At 38.4% G+C, this 17601-nt stretch overlaps 1 protein-coding gene across 1 annotated transcript in view; it reads left to right on the top strand.

Annotated features, from left to right (window-relative positions):
- mboat2a (membrane bound O-acyltransferase domain containing 2a) overlaps nt 1–17601 on the top strand; it is a 70430-nt gene that overhangs the window by 24037 nt on the left and 28792 nt on the right. The window contains exon 2 of the mRNA XM_088354649.1: nt 17104–17249. Within this exon, the coding sequence (XP_088210775.1) occupies nt 17104–17249 (146 nt within the window). The remainder of the gene's footprint in view (nt 1–17103; nt 17250–17601) is intronic.

Raw genomic sequence — 17601 nt, 5'->3', positions numbered from 1 at the left:
AAGTTTCAAGTGCTGCCTGTATTAAAAAAAACAAATTTCACACAACATAGACGCACATATGCAGCAGCAAACACTAATGAACCAAAACTCGGGTTCACTAACATTTTCCCAGTTCCATTCATAGCTGCCGGTTTAATATTTGGCTTAGGATTTATCAAAATTTCTGGTTCTTTTTCCAACAGGCAGCACACAGTGACCTGAAACAGCAATGCTATTGATTGATTCAGACTGGATTTCTTCTTTCAATTATATTTGAGAAATTGAAAAATTAGTTTTGAAAGTCCTTAAAATGTGCTTGAATTTGGCCATGTAAAGGTGTAGGAACACTGAAAAGGTATGTTAACAGTAACAGATTTAAAATCTGTTTTAAGATGATAATAATTTATAGCACAAATAGATAGCTTTTGCGACATCAGAATACATATGTTGGTGTCTAATGCAGGGGGGGTCAAACTCAAATGGATGGAAGGAACAAATTCCTGAAAGACAAACTATACAACAACATACAAATTCAAAATATCAACTCCTCAGTTCTTTAAAAGACGTTTTACGATTTACTCTTCAACTTCTAACGAATGTAGAGATAAACAACACCAAACCTCTAAAAAAACGAGCAAAAATTATAAAATAAAATGTTTGAAGCAATAATATCTTTAGTCTCTTCTGAACATTGGCGAGTAGGAACACAAAGTGCTAAACTTTGAGGGACTGATTCTGATTCTTCTGTCATTGATAGACGATGCACAATGTTCTGGAGCCATTCATTTAACTAAAATGAGTCTAAACTAGGATAATTTTACTGCTTTGACTTAAAAACTGTTTCTTTCCTTCTTTTTGTCCACCATATTGCGTTCTCTCTCTTGCCCTGTTCCTGTGCTCAATGTGCTGCTGTTGCCAACCCCCAACTGCTCCCTCCTCTGCTAAAGGAACAGATTGGTTAATATGCATATTTTTTGTTGCCAATCAACCAATTAACCAAAAGCAAGCGAAAGGACAAAAAAGTGTGCAAGCAAGCACACCAGGGCATTTGCGATCGATTATATAATGATATAACTGAAGGTTATTTTGATTATCGACACATGTGTATATTTAAAATATTATTATCCATCCATCCATTATCTGCACCGCCTATCCTCAGTAGGGTCGCGGGAGTGCTGGAGTCCATCCCAGCTATCCTCGGGCAGTGGGCAGGGGACACCCTGAACTGGTTGCCAGCCAATCACAGGGCACACAGGGACAGACAATTCGCTCGCTGACTCACACTTAGAGACAATTTGGACCGGCCAATTAACCTGACATATTTCTTAATAATTCAAGAGGTCCTGGCGAGGACAAATTAAACCATGGCGGCCCGCCAGAGACTTCCACTGGAATGCAAAACACTACTGTATCAATTACGAACATCTTGCTTTTCTGCATCTCTCGCTTTCATATTCTTCCTCATGTACAGCGTCAAGGAGATACAAGTAGGAGTAGCTAGACTGTAAACATTACATTTGGAGGCGCCAGTCTAAGATCAACGTTTAAGGGCAATAAGCTCTTAGCAGTTCCTCCTGGTCGAGGCTGTACAGCGTTGCGTAGCATTTAGGCCCCGAAGACTAAAAGTGGGAGTGGGAGAAGGAAGTTGGAGCTGGTGCAAGTGGAAGAATGATAAGCCCGCTTCCTGAAACTCATTACTGATTCAAATCCAGTGTGTGTGTGTGTGTGTGTGTGTGTGTGTGTGTATATATAAATATAAAGAGAGGATGTGTGAGAAATATAATACTCCTCCTTTAGGCATCTGTGCTTCTTCACACTTCACCTACAGTGCCTTGCAAAAGTATTGGCCCTCCCAAGAACATCTTGACATATTTCCATATTTCAGGCTTCAAACTTGTCGATAAAAAAGGCATTTTTCCCCCTAAGAATCAACAACAAATTTGTGAAAATAAACCAAATTTATTTAACATATTATGTTGTGCTAACAAATAACATATTGAAAAGTCGGCGTTGCAAAAATATTGGCCCCTTTTGAGCTAATACTTTGTACAACTTTTGTATATCTTAGGGGACAACAGAGGAAAATAGAGGAATCAAACCTCTGATATAAGATTTCTATCTGTTCTTTAAGAACTCCCCTGAACTTTTTACTTTTATGAAATCTACTTTACAAAAGCAGATCTGCAGTAAAAGGGTGTGGGAGTTAAAGAACAGCAACATTAATGGTGTCCAGTAAAGATGAGGTAAATAATCAGAATAAACAACAACAGTGAGGTGTAATAGTCTAAATAAGGAACTGGTATCCTAAGCAATCTCTTTTGCAGGTGTCCGTTATTAAAAACAGAATAAACTTGTCACGATACCTGTTAAAGTAACATTTTCTTGTTTTGTTATAACAAGTTGAAAATATAGTGACCATGATAAAAACTATATTTCAACTGGGCAATATGTTCAGCCCACTGGAACATTTTGCACGGTTAACCGAAATCGAATCGATATTGCGATGCGACTTAGTGCGATTGTGTTATCTCACAACACTGCATTTTTTTCCATTAACCCTAACAAAGCTCCCCAGAAGAGGACGCTGTTCACCCCTTTAACATTCCTGCAAAATTCACCCGAAATCCCAATCCAAAACGTACCCAGAGGAAACTGAATGCTGTTGAAGAGCCGTGTTGAGAATATGGACAGTCTTTGTCTCGTTTGGAAGGTAACACTAAGGTTTTGTCCCCAACTGAAATAATCACTGCAAGTGCTACTAACATTGAGTAATCTAAGTTAGAATACACAAAAAAAGTTTTTTTAAAAAATTTTTTTATTCTCGCCTGAATTTTGTTTTTACAATCACATGCCTGCTGATGATGGGCAACTTAGCTGGAAAACAGCTGGGACAATAGCAGGTCCTAGGTCAAAGTTTATCACAATCTTATAGACTAAAAATGAGTATTTACACATTTTTCTGATGGTATGTTTGGGTGTTTCCAAGTGGCCAGTTGGATACTCCAAAGGGCCCAGTAATGGGTGACATCATACAGACACAACTTTGCTTCTCAACACTCTGACAGCCCGCCGGTGGGCCGTCAGAATGTTAAAGGGTTAAATCATGTCACTAGTATTAACACTTGAATGCATAAGTGGTATCAAAAATGTCCAAGTGGGCTGTTATTCTTCCAAATCTTTAAAAATAAATTGTCATATTGTCATGTTCCTGGTATTCCTCATAAAACACAATTCCAGTAGTATTCCTATTCTTTTCCTAGCTAATTTTTGACCCCACTCATGGAAAGGGTACTCTTAGGTCATGCATGCACGGGTTTGGTACTGACAAAATTAAAATCAAACTAACAGAAATCGCACTTTTCTTTCAAAACTGAAAATCGCATCGAAATTGCTATCCTGCTCTGAATAATTGTAATTAGGTTTTTGTCCAAAATCGAGCATCCCTACAATGTAACATTATTTTGTTTTGCCTGAGCTCTAAAAAATAGCAGCGCACCGTGTATAACATTTAGTTAAATAGATGATATCGTAAATTAACACGCTGTTTTCATTGAGTTAAATTGTTAAGCGTTATTGGGTGTTCACTTGTAGATAATTTAGTTCATTTTAATTTTAATTGTACTAATTTTAGTGATTTTTTTTCTTCTTCTAAAAATCTGCTTTACTATTTCCCATAAAAAAATATTAGATAACTTTGTTAATTCCAAGAACATTTTTTTGTTGTTGTTTTTGGCACAAGTTTTTCTAATTGTAGTAAAAAAATGAATACCCTTTGTTTTACAGGTAAATATTACAGGTACATTTAAAAAGAGCCATATTCTTTATTCCATAGCACATAATTTTGATCGTTTTAATTAAGTTTCCTAATTTACGAAGATCAGAAGATGAAAAAATATAAAGTAAAATATGGAAAGTGACACTTTAAAAAAAGTGCAAAATCATTTTTATTGGGACGAAACATCCCCAACAACAGGGATCTCAAGCTATTTTCATAATCTGATTACTACAAATAATCAATAAAAATCTTGTATAAACTGGTAAGAATGAATGAATGAATGAATGGGTGGATGGATGGCCTTTATTCTCATTATACAGTCGTACAACATATTTGGAGGGCTCCTCCTTTCAGTGCAAAGTAAGATGAATTAAAAAGATAATAATAAGTATAAAGCTTTATCACAAGCTTAAATAGTGTAATTGCTTATGACACATGAATTACCTCTGTAAATCTGTTTTATCTTTGTATTACATTTTGAAGACGGTTACTTATTAAAGAAAAATAGTTGCCGTATGTACAACACAAACTCTGACCTTGTTAGTGAATTAAAACTCCATTTTTGCATCACATATCTAATTTCTACATCAAGGGGGGTACATTCCAGTGGAAAATTGGGTTCTTACGGATAAAAATCGAGGGAAAATATAGTGCAGCCCTAGATCAGAGCCGGTCAATCATAACCTCTTGTATAGACGCATGCATTTTTGCATGTTGCGGTGTGCTTTTAGAGGTGTATCATGTCTGCTTAGACACTGAACCCACGATACTCTGCTGTCGCCACAATCGGTGTGTGCGTGAATCGGTATGTGTGAAGCACCTTGTAAATCCCTTTGCAGGGTTTTCAGTGACTTGAATAGCGCTATATAAATACAAACCATTTACAATTTCGAAACCCCCTTTTTTTTCGACCTCATTGCCTATAACGCCTTCACATCTAAGCTACAGTATGTGCTTCATTTCCTTCAGCTGTTGTCCTGAATGACCCGGGCAGAATTCCAGAACTGCTCCTCAGTGCAAGGAGGCTGGCTGGGTTGCAAAGGAGGCTGGCTGGGTTGCAAAGTTTGACACACTTCATCGTAGTGTAAAATATCGGAACACAATCTGGTTTTGCTAACAGCAAGAGATAACATGCAGTGGGCTGTGAAGCCGGAGCGTGAGGTGTTCTCCTCCATGAGCCGGACCACTGATCCCACGCGGGCTCGAAGAGCAGGGGGGCTAAAAATAGCAAAACAATCAGCTGTTCCTTTCAAAGCAGTAGGGATGTGAGTGCGTGTGTTTTTTTTCCCTTTGGAGAAACTCGCCAGCTCGAACAAAGAAAGCAAGGTTGCACAATTTCAACACTCCATCTTTGAAAATTTTCTTTAGTGTAACATATGGAGGCACTCCCAGTTGCCCAACCCAATCTTTAAGGAACTGTCCTCTAGTGATTTACTCTCAGGCGACTGTTAAAAGTGACTTTGAAAACATTCAGCTGGGATTCACACTCACTTGCCTCACTTAAACATAAAACACGACTTTTAAAAAAATGTACTGCAGTTTTTAGGAACTAGATTATCCACGCTGATAATCTCCTGTTGTGGAAACGTCCTACTAAAGCGCACATCCGGCTTTTCTCTTCAACATTTGTGTACGTCACGCACAGAACTCTACTAGCATTCTTTTATGTACTCTGTTTTTAATATTCAGGTTTTGTATGAGTGCTTGAAATCCTTGAAAGGTGCTTCAATTTCTCAACAAATCTGCTTAAAAATAACGCCAACACTGTTCTTTAATGGCTTTACTTTACTTCGACACTGCATTTCTTTTTGCCTCGTGATTAACTGCAGCGTGCATTCATTTTGTAGCCAATTATGTCGCTGTTCTTTGATTACCACACCTTTTTAGGGCGGATTTGCTTATTGTAACCTAGAATATTTAGTAAGAGATGAGGGGTTTTAAAACAGATTTGGAATTTGGCATTGTGCGGGTTTTTGTGCAGTCCTTTCCTGTTCTACTTGCAAATTTAAAATGTATCAGGTCTACCGTCCTTATTTTGAGAGTCTACTAAACCTTAAACCTATCAAGTACATTGAACAAATTTCTCAGCAATTTTCTCTGCCTCGTTGATCTACATCTACACTGCAAGCGCGAAGGCACAGAACCAGTTGCAATGATACATTTGAAAATCCTCAACCTTTAACTGACGGATGGTTACTAAATAACTCTGCACTCAAGGGCTCAACACCAACGTTTGAATTTTTAGCATATGACCACCTTTTTTTTTTTTAAATTTCAGGTTCAGGATTGTTATTTGGCCACCAGGAAGCAGCTGATATTGCCTCGTATTAGTCCATTCTTAGTCAGTGAAATAAGTAGAGCATAAAGACAGTTCCTTATACTGGACCTCTTTAAACAACGACGAACGCCTCAGATGAATCCTGCATTGATTTATCCATTGATTAAGGGTTGTTTCTTTCAACTGTGTCGATGCCTTTTTTGTAAATTAGCAGGTGCTAATTTGTTGGCACAGGCTACAGGAATGTTTAGAAAGACGAGGGAAATCATCAGGAGAAATCAAAGCTTATCTCTATTTTGATCACCTAATATAAAGGGATAGAGTTCATACAGTTGCGTGCAGTATATCCAGACAGAAGAGCAGCTTCAGCGACAGACTGCTGTCACAGTCTTGTACCACGGACAGACTGAAGAGATCTTTTCTTCCTCATGCCATGAGGCTCTTTAACTCCACCCGGCGGAGTAAAAGCCCACATTAAACCACACCCCCTTCATTTCATATTACTGTATGTTATTGCAATGTGTATTCTGTGTAGCACTATCTAGATACTGTATAACACGCTACAGTGGGTATTAGCACGTCACATTGGGTATTTGTATATTGTATTCTTTTGGCTTTATTATTGTATTGTTCTCAGCACAGGGATGCTGCTGGAAATGTGAATTTCCCTGCGGAAATGAATAAAGTATCTATCTATCTAAATTTTCACTTGGACCTTCACTTCAGTCTTAATTAGTGATTTTTCATTGCCGTTAAATTTGTTGAGTATTGACCCTTTGCATGTGGTGTCACGTTGCCATCTCTGGCAGAATAAGAGCTATTTCTGACTGGAGGAAGCAATTGAGCATGCGGCAGTTAAAACAAGGACGAATAACCAAGACAGAAGAATATATCCACCATTTTTTTACTAGGATGATTTATTCCTGTGTGGTGGGCAAGTTCTAAGCCTGATTTTGGAATTGTATCCTTTTTGATGAAGACTGAAGACGTCAATGTTCATCTGCAGTCAGACAGGGGGACTGGCAACCCCTCAAGTACATCAGGATTTTCAGTGAACATTTTTATGATGTACGTTTGATGCGTTTTTGAGCAATTTTATGTTAACTAGTAACAGTTGTCATCAAAGACACTCAATAGAACAAGTTATCTAGTGCTAAATGGCTACATTAGTGTCTTACCGTTGCCATTTCTTTCTATGTAAATGAGCATCTTATATTGTGATTAAGCAGGGATTCAATACAGTAATCTTCCAAATATCACACAAATTGTAGACTGTCATGTGCTCTACCATTAGGCTTATTACGCCAAAGTGAACTATCAACGGATAAATCGTGAAACAGAAATTCCGAAAATAAAGCATCATTTCGCCAAAGTAAATATTTTCAACGTGATCAAAAGTTATTTCTGTACAACATGCACATGTGCCATGCTTTAATGTTCTATTACATTCCCCCAAAATGTATGTACGAAATTGTTTTAGTAACGGGACATTTCACGCTGGGGGTGCATTCTAACGAGGCCCAGCAAAGCATACCATCTACAAACTGATAAGCATCCAGACTTTCATAAGCCTTTAGATCAGCACTGGTGTATGGGGATACTCCCATTTACTATATAGTGGTACAGATGGTGTGGACCTAAGTCAAGGAGACTGGAGGATTCGGTTAGATGTGTGAATATGTCAGGAGGAAGATTGTATAGGTCGGTAGCTAGCACTGCTAATGCTATCCTCAGTTTCTCTGAATATAGCGGTCTTTTTGCGTTCTGACAACTTGAGCCACCTCATCCCACAGCTGCACAATAGTTGTTTGACTACTCATTGCTAATGCTGTTGAATAGTAAAGGTTTTGTTGTTGTTAATTACTGTTTACTGGCCTCACCCACTGTTTACTACGGTTCACTGCCACCCTGAGGGTGGCATAACCTGGTTAGGCCACATGTGCGCAAAGGGTCAAAAAATGCCATTATATGTATGCATACCTGTCAACCTGTACGGTTTTGCCGTACAAAGTACGTTTTTTATGCATTTTAAGACGAGCACAACGTACAAGGAAATCTGTACGGAAAAACGCAAATTTGTCAATCGCATGCGTCTGCCGCCTGGGGATTTCCCATCATGCATCATTCAGAAAAAAAAACCAACAACAAAAACATGGCGTACGATTATTTTGTATTTTGTACGGGAAAATACGACAGTTTGTACGGGCATGGAGCCGTGGAGGTTGACAGGTATATGTATGACACAAAAACAAAACTCAAAAAGCCAGCAGAATGACTGTATTTATCATGTATGGCATTATTTGGACACAAAAAATATCATCAATCAGTAATTAACAAATATCAATAGACAAAATACAATATCACATGAATCGGATATTTTTGAGGCCAGCAGATAGGGCCTTGCAGGCCCTCATGGCCCACCATCACCCTCATATATTTTTTTCATTCAATTTTTAACTAATTGACTGACAGCTCACCTCCATCATTCATCCCAAAATAGACCTTTCTTCACCTGTCAGGGCTAAAAGTAAAACCAGGCCTCAGTAATAAGCACATCCCATCAGGTGACCCTCCTAGCAACCTCCTGCGCTGCTAGCTCCCCAGTGTGTTTACCAAACAGCTTTGAAACTCATTTCACGCTTTGATTCATACAAGCTGCTCTTCTGCAGCGGGTGTCGCATGCTTCGGCGTCTCGCTCCGTTCCAGAGTATTTGATCAGCGCTCGCATATTTGTGGGCATGCATTCTGCCCCGCCGCAGAAATAAAAGGACCTGCTTCCACGCTCGGTTGTACAAATCAAACAAGGGCAATGGACACTATCGGGCGTTCACTTGAGAAGGGACTGAAAGACAAAAGAAGTATTGCGAAATTCCAACTTGTGTGAAGTCAGAGCCCCTCCCTGGGTGACGGCATATTGCACTGCAAGAAAGGAATGTCATATTGTGTGTTGGACGGGACTGTTCGGGTAACAGTTCAATGGATTGAAAGTGGAGTAAAAAAATCAGGTTTTACGAGAACCTCGAAAGAGGGAAAAATACCTTTCCAAGGAACCAGCTCAGTTTATTATTTAATCAGTAAAATATGTCATAATAGTGGGCAGTGCAGTGATCCCAAGAACCAAGAAGAGATTTGCAGGTTCGAGAGCGTTCTCCATTCGGGCCCCAGTCCTGTGGAATGCTCTTCCCCCTGAGATTCGATCTGCAACCTCAGTGGAAATTTTTAAATCTAGGCTTAAAACACACTTCTATTCTGTAGCATATGAATAACCTCAATTTTATGTTGACAATATTTGTGTATTATCTGTTATTGCAACATCCATTGCAGCCTGGTCATCCTAGAAGGGGGATTACCTCATGTGCGGTCCCTTCTCAAGGTTTCTGTTGTTGAGGTTTTTCAGTTTTTCCTCGCCCTCATGTAGGTTTTAGATCAAGGGATGGTGTAATAAAAGTCTGTAATAATAGTCTGTGGTTTGAAATAATCTGTGCAGCCCTTTGAGATTCTTTGTGATTAAGGGCTATACGAATAAACATGACTTGACTTGACTTGAACAGTGTCACTGCATATACTGTATAGCAGTGACGTGCCTTGGATCTTAGAACTACGGCTTCAGCTCCCTGCTGAATTAGTGATTTATTGTTTGCCAATGAACCGGCTCTTGGAAGTGGGAGGGACTTGATTTTGCCGCCTGGCCATGCCGCGCACTAGTTTATCAGTACCGACGGCGTCGCCGTGCCCCGAATCGAGAAGGTAGAGGAAGGGGTTTTATCACTCCAAGGGCCCCCTGCGCAACGAAATCTAAGTTAAAAAACACTGAAGAAACACAAGAATTATGAATGGTGCATAATAAAAAAACAAAACAAAAAAAATTTCAGAGGCAGATGCTTGGCCAGACTGATGATTGACATTTTAGCCCTGACTACTTGAAATTCGGATTAGGTCAGAATTGGATTTGGGCATAAAACCTTACCTGCAAGGGACAAACAACATTTTCCCACTTGCTCGCTTCCCAGTTGTCTGACATTTCGCTATTAAATTAACATATGATTCCATTGTTTAATGGCTGTTGGCGCTAACACTTCAGTAGATTACTGCCCCATTTTTTTCTGATAGAGAGCTGTATCAGATATTTAAAGACAATTTCCAGCAAAATTGCAAAACCAGCTCTCCAGACAAAGTCTAATTTTTCAGCGCTTTTTATTTCACATTGTGACTTTTGATGATTTATATAAACACAGATCATTCATTTATAAGATAATCTATGAAATAAGAATGATGCTGTTACTTAAGATCATCGAAGCTTATTTTGACCTTTATTTTTTCATAAATAATGGTTTCAAAACAAGTAGCAAGCAGAGTTTTTTTGTAAAAACCAGAGGTCAACAGATTATCGTGCGGGTTGATTATCGGCACTGATATTTCTGGATTTGACAGATTTCGTTATCGGCCTTTTTTCTTATTCGAGGCGCCGATTATTAAGCACAACACGAACAATAGCCAAGCCGAGCCTTTTTCTCCCTCTTCTACCTTCTGATTGGATAATCAAACGGGGGCGAAGCTACTGAAGTAGGATGCTGTCCCTTTTAGGGCCGTTGCGAATATTTTTCACATTCGCAAGAAGCCTCTGTTTCCCCCTTTCTGTTGTGACCACTTTTGACTGAAATGTTGAGTAAATGTCGCCAATATGCAGCGATACACACGCTGAAGCAGCTACTACCGGTGTTGTGCCTGAGTCAGACTCCCCTGCTGAATTTGACCCCCTTTTATGTGATATCTCTTTTATGTTCTGCACGTAATCTGTGTAATGTGTTTATTAAGAAATATTAATCGGCATGATTAAAACAAAAAAGCCATTGTCTGAATAATACATTTTTAAAAATATATTCATGCAAACGTCACCAACACTGAAAGCGACCCGATATTGCTAAACGCTATAATATTCACGATCAAAGAGTTGTACTCATGTAGGTTTTATATAGCGTACTATTATAGCTTTATTGTAATGCATGTTTATTGTACGTAGTTGTTCACTGATCGCTGTAACTGGAGCACCATTGTGAATGAGACCCTGTGTAAACAAATAATAATAATAATAATAATTTCCTTTGTATTGTCATTCTTTGTAACAATGTACACAGAACGAAATGTCGATACACCTGACCCGTTGTAGCGAGCCGATGCAGCCGCAGCCAACAGAGGGCGCCGCCATTTTACCAATTAGGTATGACTCGGCCGAGGCGCGAACCAGCGACCTCCCAGTCTCAAAGCGGGCACACTACCATCTAGGCTACTGAGCTGGTGTCGCTTTGGGACACAACAGACAAATACCACACTTAGTCATGTGAAAGTGAAGGATTAGTCTTGTTGTGTTGAAATGTATTTACGTTAAAAGGTTTTAGGGCATTATTAAAGTTGTTTTTGAATTTATAACAGATATTCTTTGTTTCTCTTTTTTATGCCAATTTTTAAGCTTTTACAGCAAATGATTATCTCCTCCAAATATCTGTTATTGGCCTCTTTTTAATACTAATCATTGACAGATCAATAGGAAACCACCTTAAACGACTCCGTTTCATTGGGCGTTGCTTCTTGTAATCCTTTCGTTTCGCCACATTGTCTCCGTTTACAAATAAACAGACTCGTTAAATGATTCCCAATATGGTAGTTAGCCCCTTCCCTTTTAGGAGGGTCTGTTCATGCAGGTTTTATTCTAGCACAAAACGCAAAGTTATGTTAAAGTTGAGTCTTCCTCGACTCTTATATTCCACCTGTTTCATGCTTACCTCCGGTGTCCCGGCGGACGAAAAGATGCATAAAGTAGCCGCATCATTGCATAGGCTGCAGTGTTGAAAGCTTGTGAAAAAAGTCACGGCATATAATCCGGATTCTACGGTAAATAATTTTCTAAAAATTGATCAAAACAGGATGTGGAATTTAGATTTAAAAATTGCTGTCTCCCCCATGAAAAATGACTGATCCCATTTCATGACCTTTCCTGAACAAAAACATTATTTCCTCTTTGAAAAGATTTAAAGGCACTCGGCCAGTATAAAAGGTTGAAAATAATTAGTTTCTCAGATGATTGTTTTGTCATCAAAGAAATGGGTAAAATGTTGCCTCAGTTAACTATATAAAATAAATACACATAAGTTAAAAATGTACTAGATTGAAATACATTTATCTTACTTTATATAATATTCTAGTAAATTAAGAAAACAATGACTGCATTTAATTGCATACTAGAACCATCCAGAATTAGAACACTTTAAAAAAACAAAATTAGCTTCGTTTATTAATTTGATTACAATTAATTTGGTTTTTCTTAGCTTCTAAAGCTGCTGTTTCATTTTTTATAAATGACTGCTGCGTTTTATTGCACTTTTATTGTTACCCAGATAAGAGTTGTTTTTTTGAGTCTTCAAAATAAAACAGACACCAAAAATAGGATTTCTTCATTGCATTTCTTTAATTTCATCAAAGCAATGAAACATACTGTAACTCACTAATATCGTAATGAAGTTAAAATTGAGGCGCTATCCTACAACAGAGTATGTCACGTGGTGCATTATAATCCACTGGATGTGCTGTATCCAACTTAGTCATTTTGATAGTCGGCCAAAAGTCGGGGTGTGATGCATTCATTATAAGGCTTAATTAGTGCTTTAACATTTTTGCGGCTCTTTAAACATTTTCTCTCGATCCCTGTACTAGATGTATCCTCTGCTATGTGGTTGGTGAATAGACCACAGTAACCCACAAAACCTATTGCGGTGTTGCAGTGTCATTGCAACAAACACAGTAGCCAATCACTGTTTTAAAATGCAATTCTATTTCAATTAATTCTAGTGTTTCCATTATCTCACTTGCCTTGTACATTTGTGATACTCATTTGGCTGAAATTTGCGCCAGGCTACAATGTTTCTTCATTCATAATACATAAATCCTTTGTCCATTATGGGTCCACTTGGAAAACAGACCCTGGGGTTCCATGCTCGCACTGTTTTCCATGGAAAGCTTGAACTGTGGCGCCACGGGGAAATTTGTAAAGGCATTTGAAAATTGGAACGCAGAGAAAGAGGGAAATCGGCTACCGGCTGTGATGGTATGCATGGTAGCAGGGCAGAGGAGCTTGACGTCCATACCTTCTATTGTCTATGTATACAAAAAAAACTGAATGCATCTGCATTTGTCGGGTAATGTGGTGACAGGGTCAATTCAATGGCTGCTATGCATAAAGCCTAACCGACCTGAAAAGCACAATTCAAAGCAAATGAAAACAAGGTACCGTAGCTGTTTCTACTTCTGCATTCAACACTACACAATAGGGCGTGGGTTCCGCGATACAACAACACAGACAAGCATACAAGCGTGGGTATTTGACCTGTGGCCTTTGACACTGTGGACCATAATATCTTACTAGAACGGTTGGAAAAATGGATTGGTCTCTCAGGAACAGTCCTCTTATGGTTCAGATCCTACCTCTCAGATAGGACGCACTGTGTTAAATTTGGTGAAAATACATCTGAGCCCTTTAGTGTTACCTGTGGTGTTCCGCAGGGTTCAGTACTTGGCTTCCATTAGGTGATATTATTCGCTAGTACAATATCAGTTTCCATTGCTACGCAGATGACACTCAACTATATCTTCCGATGGAGGAATCTGCCACACTAAACTCTGGAAATTTGGAGGCCTGCCTCACTGAGATAAAAGAATGGATGTCACTCATCTTCTTGCGCCTTAACTCTGAAAAGACCGAAATGTTAGTTATTGGTCCATCTAAATGCCGTGACTTGTTCTCAAAAACTGCTCTGAACATTGACAAAGCGTGACTCAGTCAAAAATTTAGGTGTCATATTTGACACTGATCTGTCCTTTCAAACACACGTTAAGAATATTACTAGAATAGCTTTTTTCCATCTTCGCAACATTGCTTAAATTCGCCCTATGCTGTCTCAGTCGGATGCGGAGATTATAATTCATGCGTTTGTTACCTCCCGTTTCGATTACTGTAATGCACTACTCTCCGGTCTCCCAAAGTCCAAAATCAAGAGCCTTCAGCTGGTACAAAATGCTGCAGTTAGGCTTTTTACTGAGACTAGAAAGTTTGATTACATACCCCGATTTTAGCTAACCTGCATTGGCTCCCTGTTAGCTTAAGATGTGATTTCAAGGTTCTGTTGGTAGTATACAAAATCATGCAAGGACTTGCTCCCTCATATCTTTCAGATTTCATTTCCCCCTATGTTCCAGTCCGGAGCCTTCACTCTGAAAATGCTGGTCTACTAGTGATCCCAAAAGCCAAGAAGAGATCCGCAGGTTCGAGAGCGTTGTCCATCCGGGCCCCGGTGCTGTGGAATGCTCTTCTCCCTGAGATTCGGTCTGCAACCTCAGTGGAAATGTTTAAATCTAAGCTTTAAACACACTTCTATTCTATAGCATATGAATAACCTATATTTTATGCTGACAATATCAGTCTATTATTTGCCCTCATGTGGGTTTTAGATCAGGGGATGGTGTCATAATAGTCTGTAGTTTGTAATAGTCTTTGATCTGTTCAGCCTTTTGAGACTCTTTGTGATTAAGGGCTATGCAAATAAACTCGACTTGACTTGACTATTCTTCTTTGGGATTTTAGCACTTGTTTTCAGTTGCAAAACACAAAACATCTAGTGGTCAAATAATACACACTGTTCCTTTAAGTTGATGAGAAGTAATGTTGCGTTGAGTTTAAAAACTGGACAGGAAAAATGACATACTAAGGAAGTTACTCATTTTTGCTGTGAGGGATTTTTGAGCTATTTTGAGGGAACAATCCATTTGCACATCGTCTTTGCATTTCGGTGATGAGTTCATCCTGTAGCGCGATCGTCTTTGCAGGCCTGGGGCACCTGCGCGGCTACGCATCGGTCGCTTCAAATAATAACTGGACTGAATTCGCAATTTTTCGCCCAAGCTCTTCACTTTCCCATGTGGCTAGATAACCTGATGTATGCATCCGAGGCCATATGCCTCTCAGTGGCTCTTTCTCATGAATCATGTAGAGTGCGTAGATAATGGATAGCTTTTGCGGTGTCTCTAGCCTTTCACTCTCTACTGGCCAGACAGATCTATTTGCATGACCTATATTTACCAGCATGCCGTCGTGCTGGGACATCCAACCCAGCATGTCGGCTTCTTATCGGATGAGTGTACAACATTTAAAGCTTTGATTTTAGTTCATGTGTCAATTTGTCAAGTAGGATTGTTAAAGTTCATACACTACAATACTTTTTATTTGCAGAAAGACTCACAGGTTTTATTTATATTCCCTTGATGATCAGTTGGAATTTACTTATGGAGTGAATAGTAAAGCTTCTTTGTGCCATTAAAAGATTAAACAACAGCAATGTCCATTTTAAGGAACATACACTACTTTGTAAATATTTTTGCCTATTTATTCTGACAGTTTTTGTCTTTCTTTTGGAGTGCCATGTTTAACCTTGTTGCAGACAATGTTTTACCACATTACTATTAATGACAACAAAAAACGTTGAATTATATTCATTTTAGTCTATGGTGACTCTGTAGGCCTATGTCAATTCATTTTTTTATGTTGTTTCTGTTTTTTTTAAATAAATTGCAGAGAAAATATTTTTGTGGTATTTTAATATTTTTTTAAAGTATTTTATAAATCTTAAAAATAATTTTTATTACCATCTACTTTTTCTTTTCTTTTTGTATTATACTATTTAATGGTAACTTTATTTTTGAAATGACATAAATTCTAGCTAAATAGTACAAATATAATTTAATTAAAATTATCTTTAAAAAAGAGCAAAACTGATATTAAGACATCAGAAAATCTTTTTCATTTTGTGTTTGTTGGAGTATTGCTAAAACGTTAAGACAAATATTTATTCTTCTTTGCAGAGGGAAAACATTTTGGTGAATGTGAGTGTGTTCTTAATTCTAGGATATGGCTTCGGTATATAGATATCGACATGGGCAAACATTCACCATAGATTTAGCTTCTTGATTCTGCTTTAAAAATGCACCAGATTAATGTGTCCGAATTTAAAATGTACAAACATTTCTACTGGGGAGCATGCCCCCGGGATGTCCTAGACTGTTTACCCACAAGCGTCCCACAACATTGATAGAAAATACTGTATTTTATCACTGTAAACTACAGAAAAACATTAAAAAGTTGGTGACAGCGCTAAAAAGAGCAGAGTCTTTTGTTGTTTTTTAATATCAATAGCAATCTTGAAAATTTCTCTAAAGAGTGGGCGGTTTATACTTTATTTTGGGCACTGTCTTTTAAAATCACATTCTGGGGGCTTGACATCTGGGAAAACGCTTGAATATTAATGTTGTGTTTCGTGATTGCAGCCTGGTCATCCTGGAAGGGGGATTACCTCATGTACAATCCCTTCTCAAGGTTTCTTCATTTACCTCTTGTTGAGGTTTTTGAGTTTTTCCTTGCCCTCATGTAGGTTTTAGATCAGGGGATGGTGTAATAATAGTCTGTGGTTTGCAAAAATCTGTGGTCCGTGCAGCCCTTTGAGACTCTTTGTGATTAAGGGCTATACAAATAAACATGACTTTTATATTTCTTTTTACCCCCACAATAAAACAAAACAAGTTAAAGTATAATGAAATAAGAAAAAAACATTTTTCAATGTTATTTTGCCATGTAAGAGCATGTTGTAAAGCGGTAATGGATTTATTGAATAAAAAAAACAAAAACTTTTATACCTGTAGGTTTGTGCTGTGATGTCATTTATGATTACAAAACAAGACGGGGCTAAGCTAGGCTAGGCTAAATTAGAATAATAAATGCAGGTTAGCCACAATTTAGCCACGATTAATTTATTTTTACTAGCCTGAAAAGTAAGGTTGTCTCTTTAACCAATACTGGTTGACGTTGAATGTAAATTATGTGCTACACATAAAATACATTTCGAATTGTTTTCGTTCTGTAACTCACCTCTGTGTAACACGCTAGCAACTGAAGCTAACTTGCATGTTTCACAAATGTACTTGACTTTTCGGTGACTTCCTAACAATGTCATGATGTGCTTCCCCCCTGCAGGTAAATTTTGTGGCCGGCCAGTTGTTTGCACTGCTCATGGCCGTGTGGTTTCGTCTCTACCTCCATCCCAGTAAGACCAGTCCCTTTGTCAGACACGTTGTGGCGACGCTACTGGGATTCTATTTAGCTCTCTTCTGCTTTGGCTGGTGAGTCACTCGTGCTGATGCAAAATGCAGGCTAAACATTTTTTCAGCTTCCTCCCCCTCTTTCGTCAATTCCTTCCTTCCGTCAAAAAACAATGGAAAACGCAACGAGTGTTCTCAGGTGATGTTTTGGCCTGGGCAAAATGCATTGAATTAGTTAGGGAAGACAGGGAATGAAAAACAACACTTTCACAATGCACCATGTTTTCCACACTATAAGGTGCACCGGATTATAAGACGCACTCCCGTAAAATAGTATTTTGTCATATATTTTTTATATATAGGCGCTCCGGTCTATAAAGTGTAGTAAGAGCTACTGTATGTATTACCATTGGACTCTTTATACTCTTACGGT

This window comes from Urocampus carinirostris, chromosome 15 (assembly GCF_059441175.1).
Source record: "Urocampus carinirostris isolate Australia breed hairy pipefish chromosome 15, RoL_Ucar_1.0, whole genome shotgun sequence".
Classification (NCBI taxonomy): domain Eukaryota; kingdom Metazoa; phylum Chordata; class Actinopteri; order Syngnathiformes; family Syngnathidae; genus Urocampus; species Urocampus carinirostris.
Note: the sequence above shows the minus strand (reverse complement) of the source record. Positions and strands in the feature narration are given on the sequence as shown.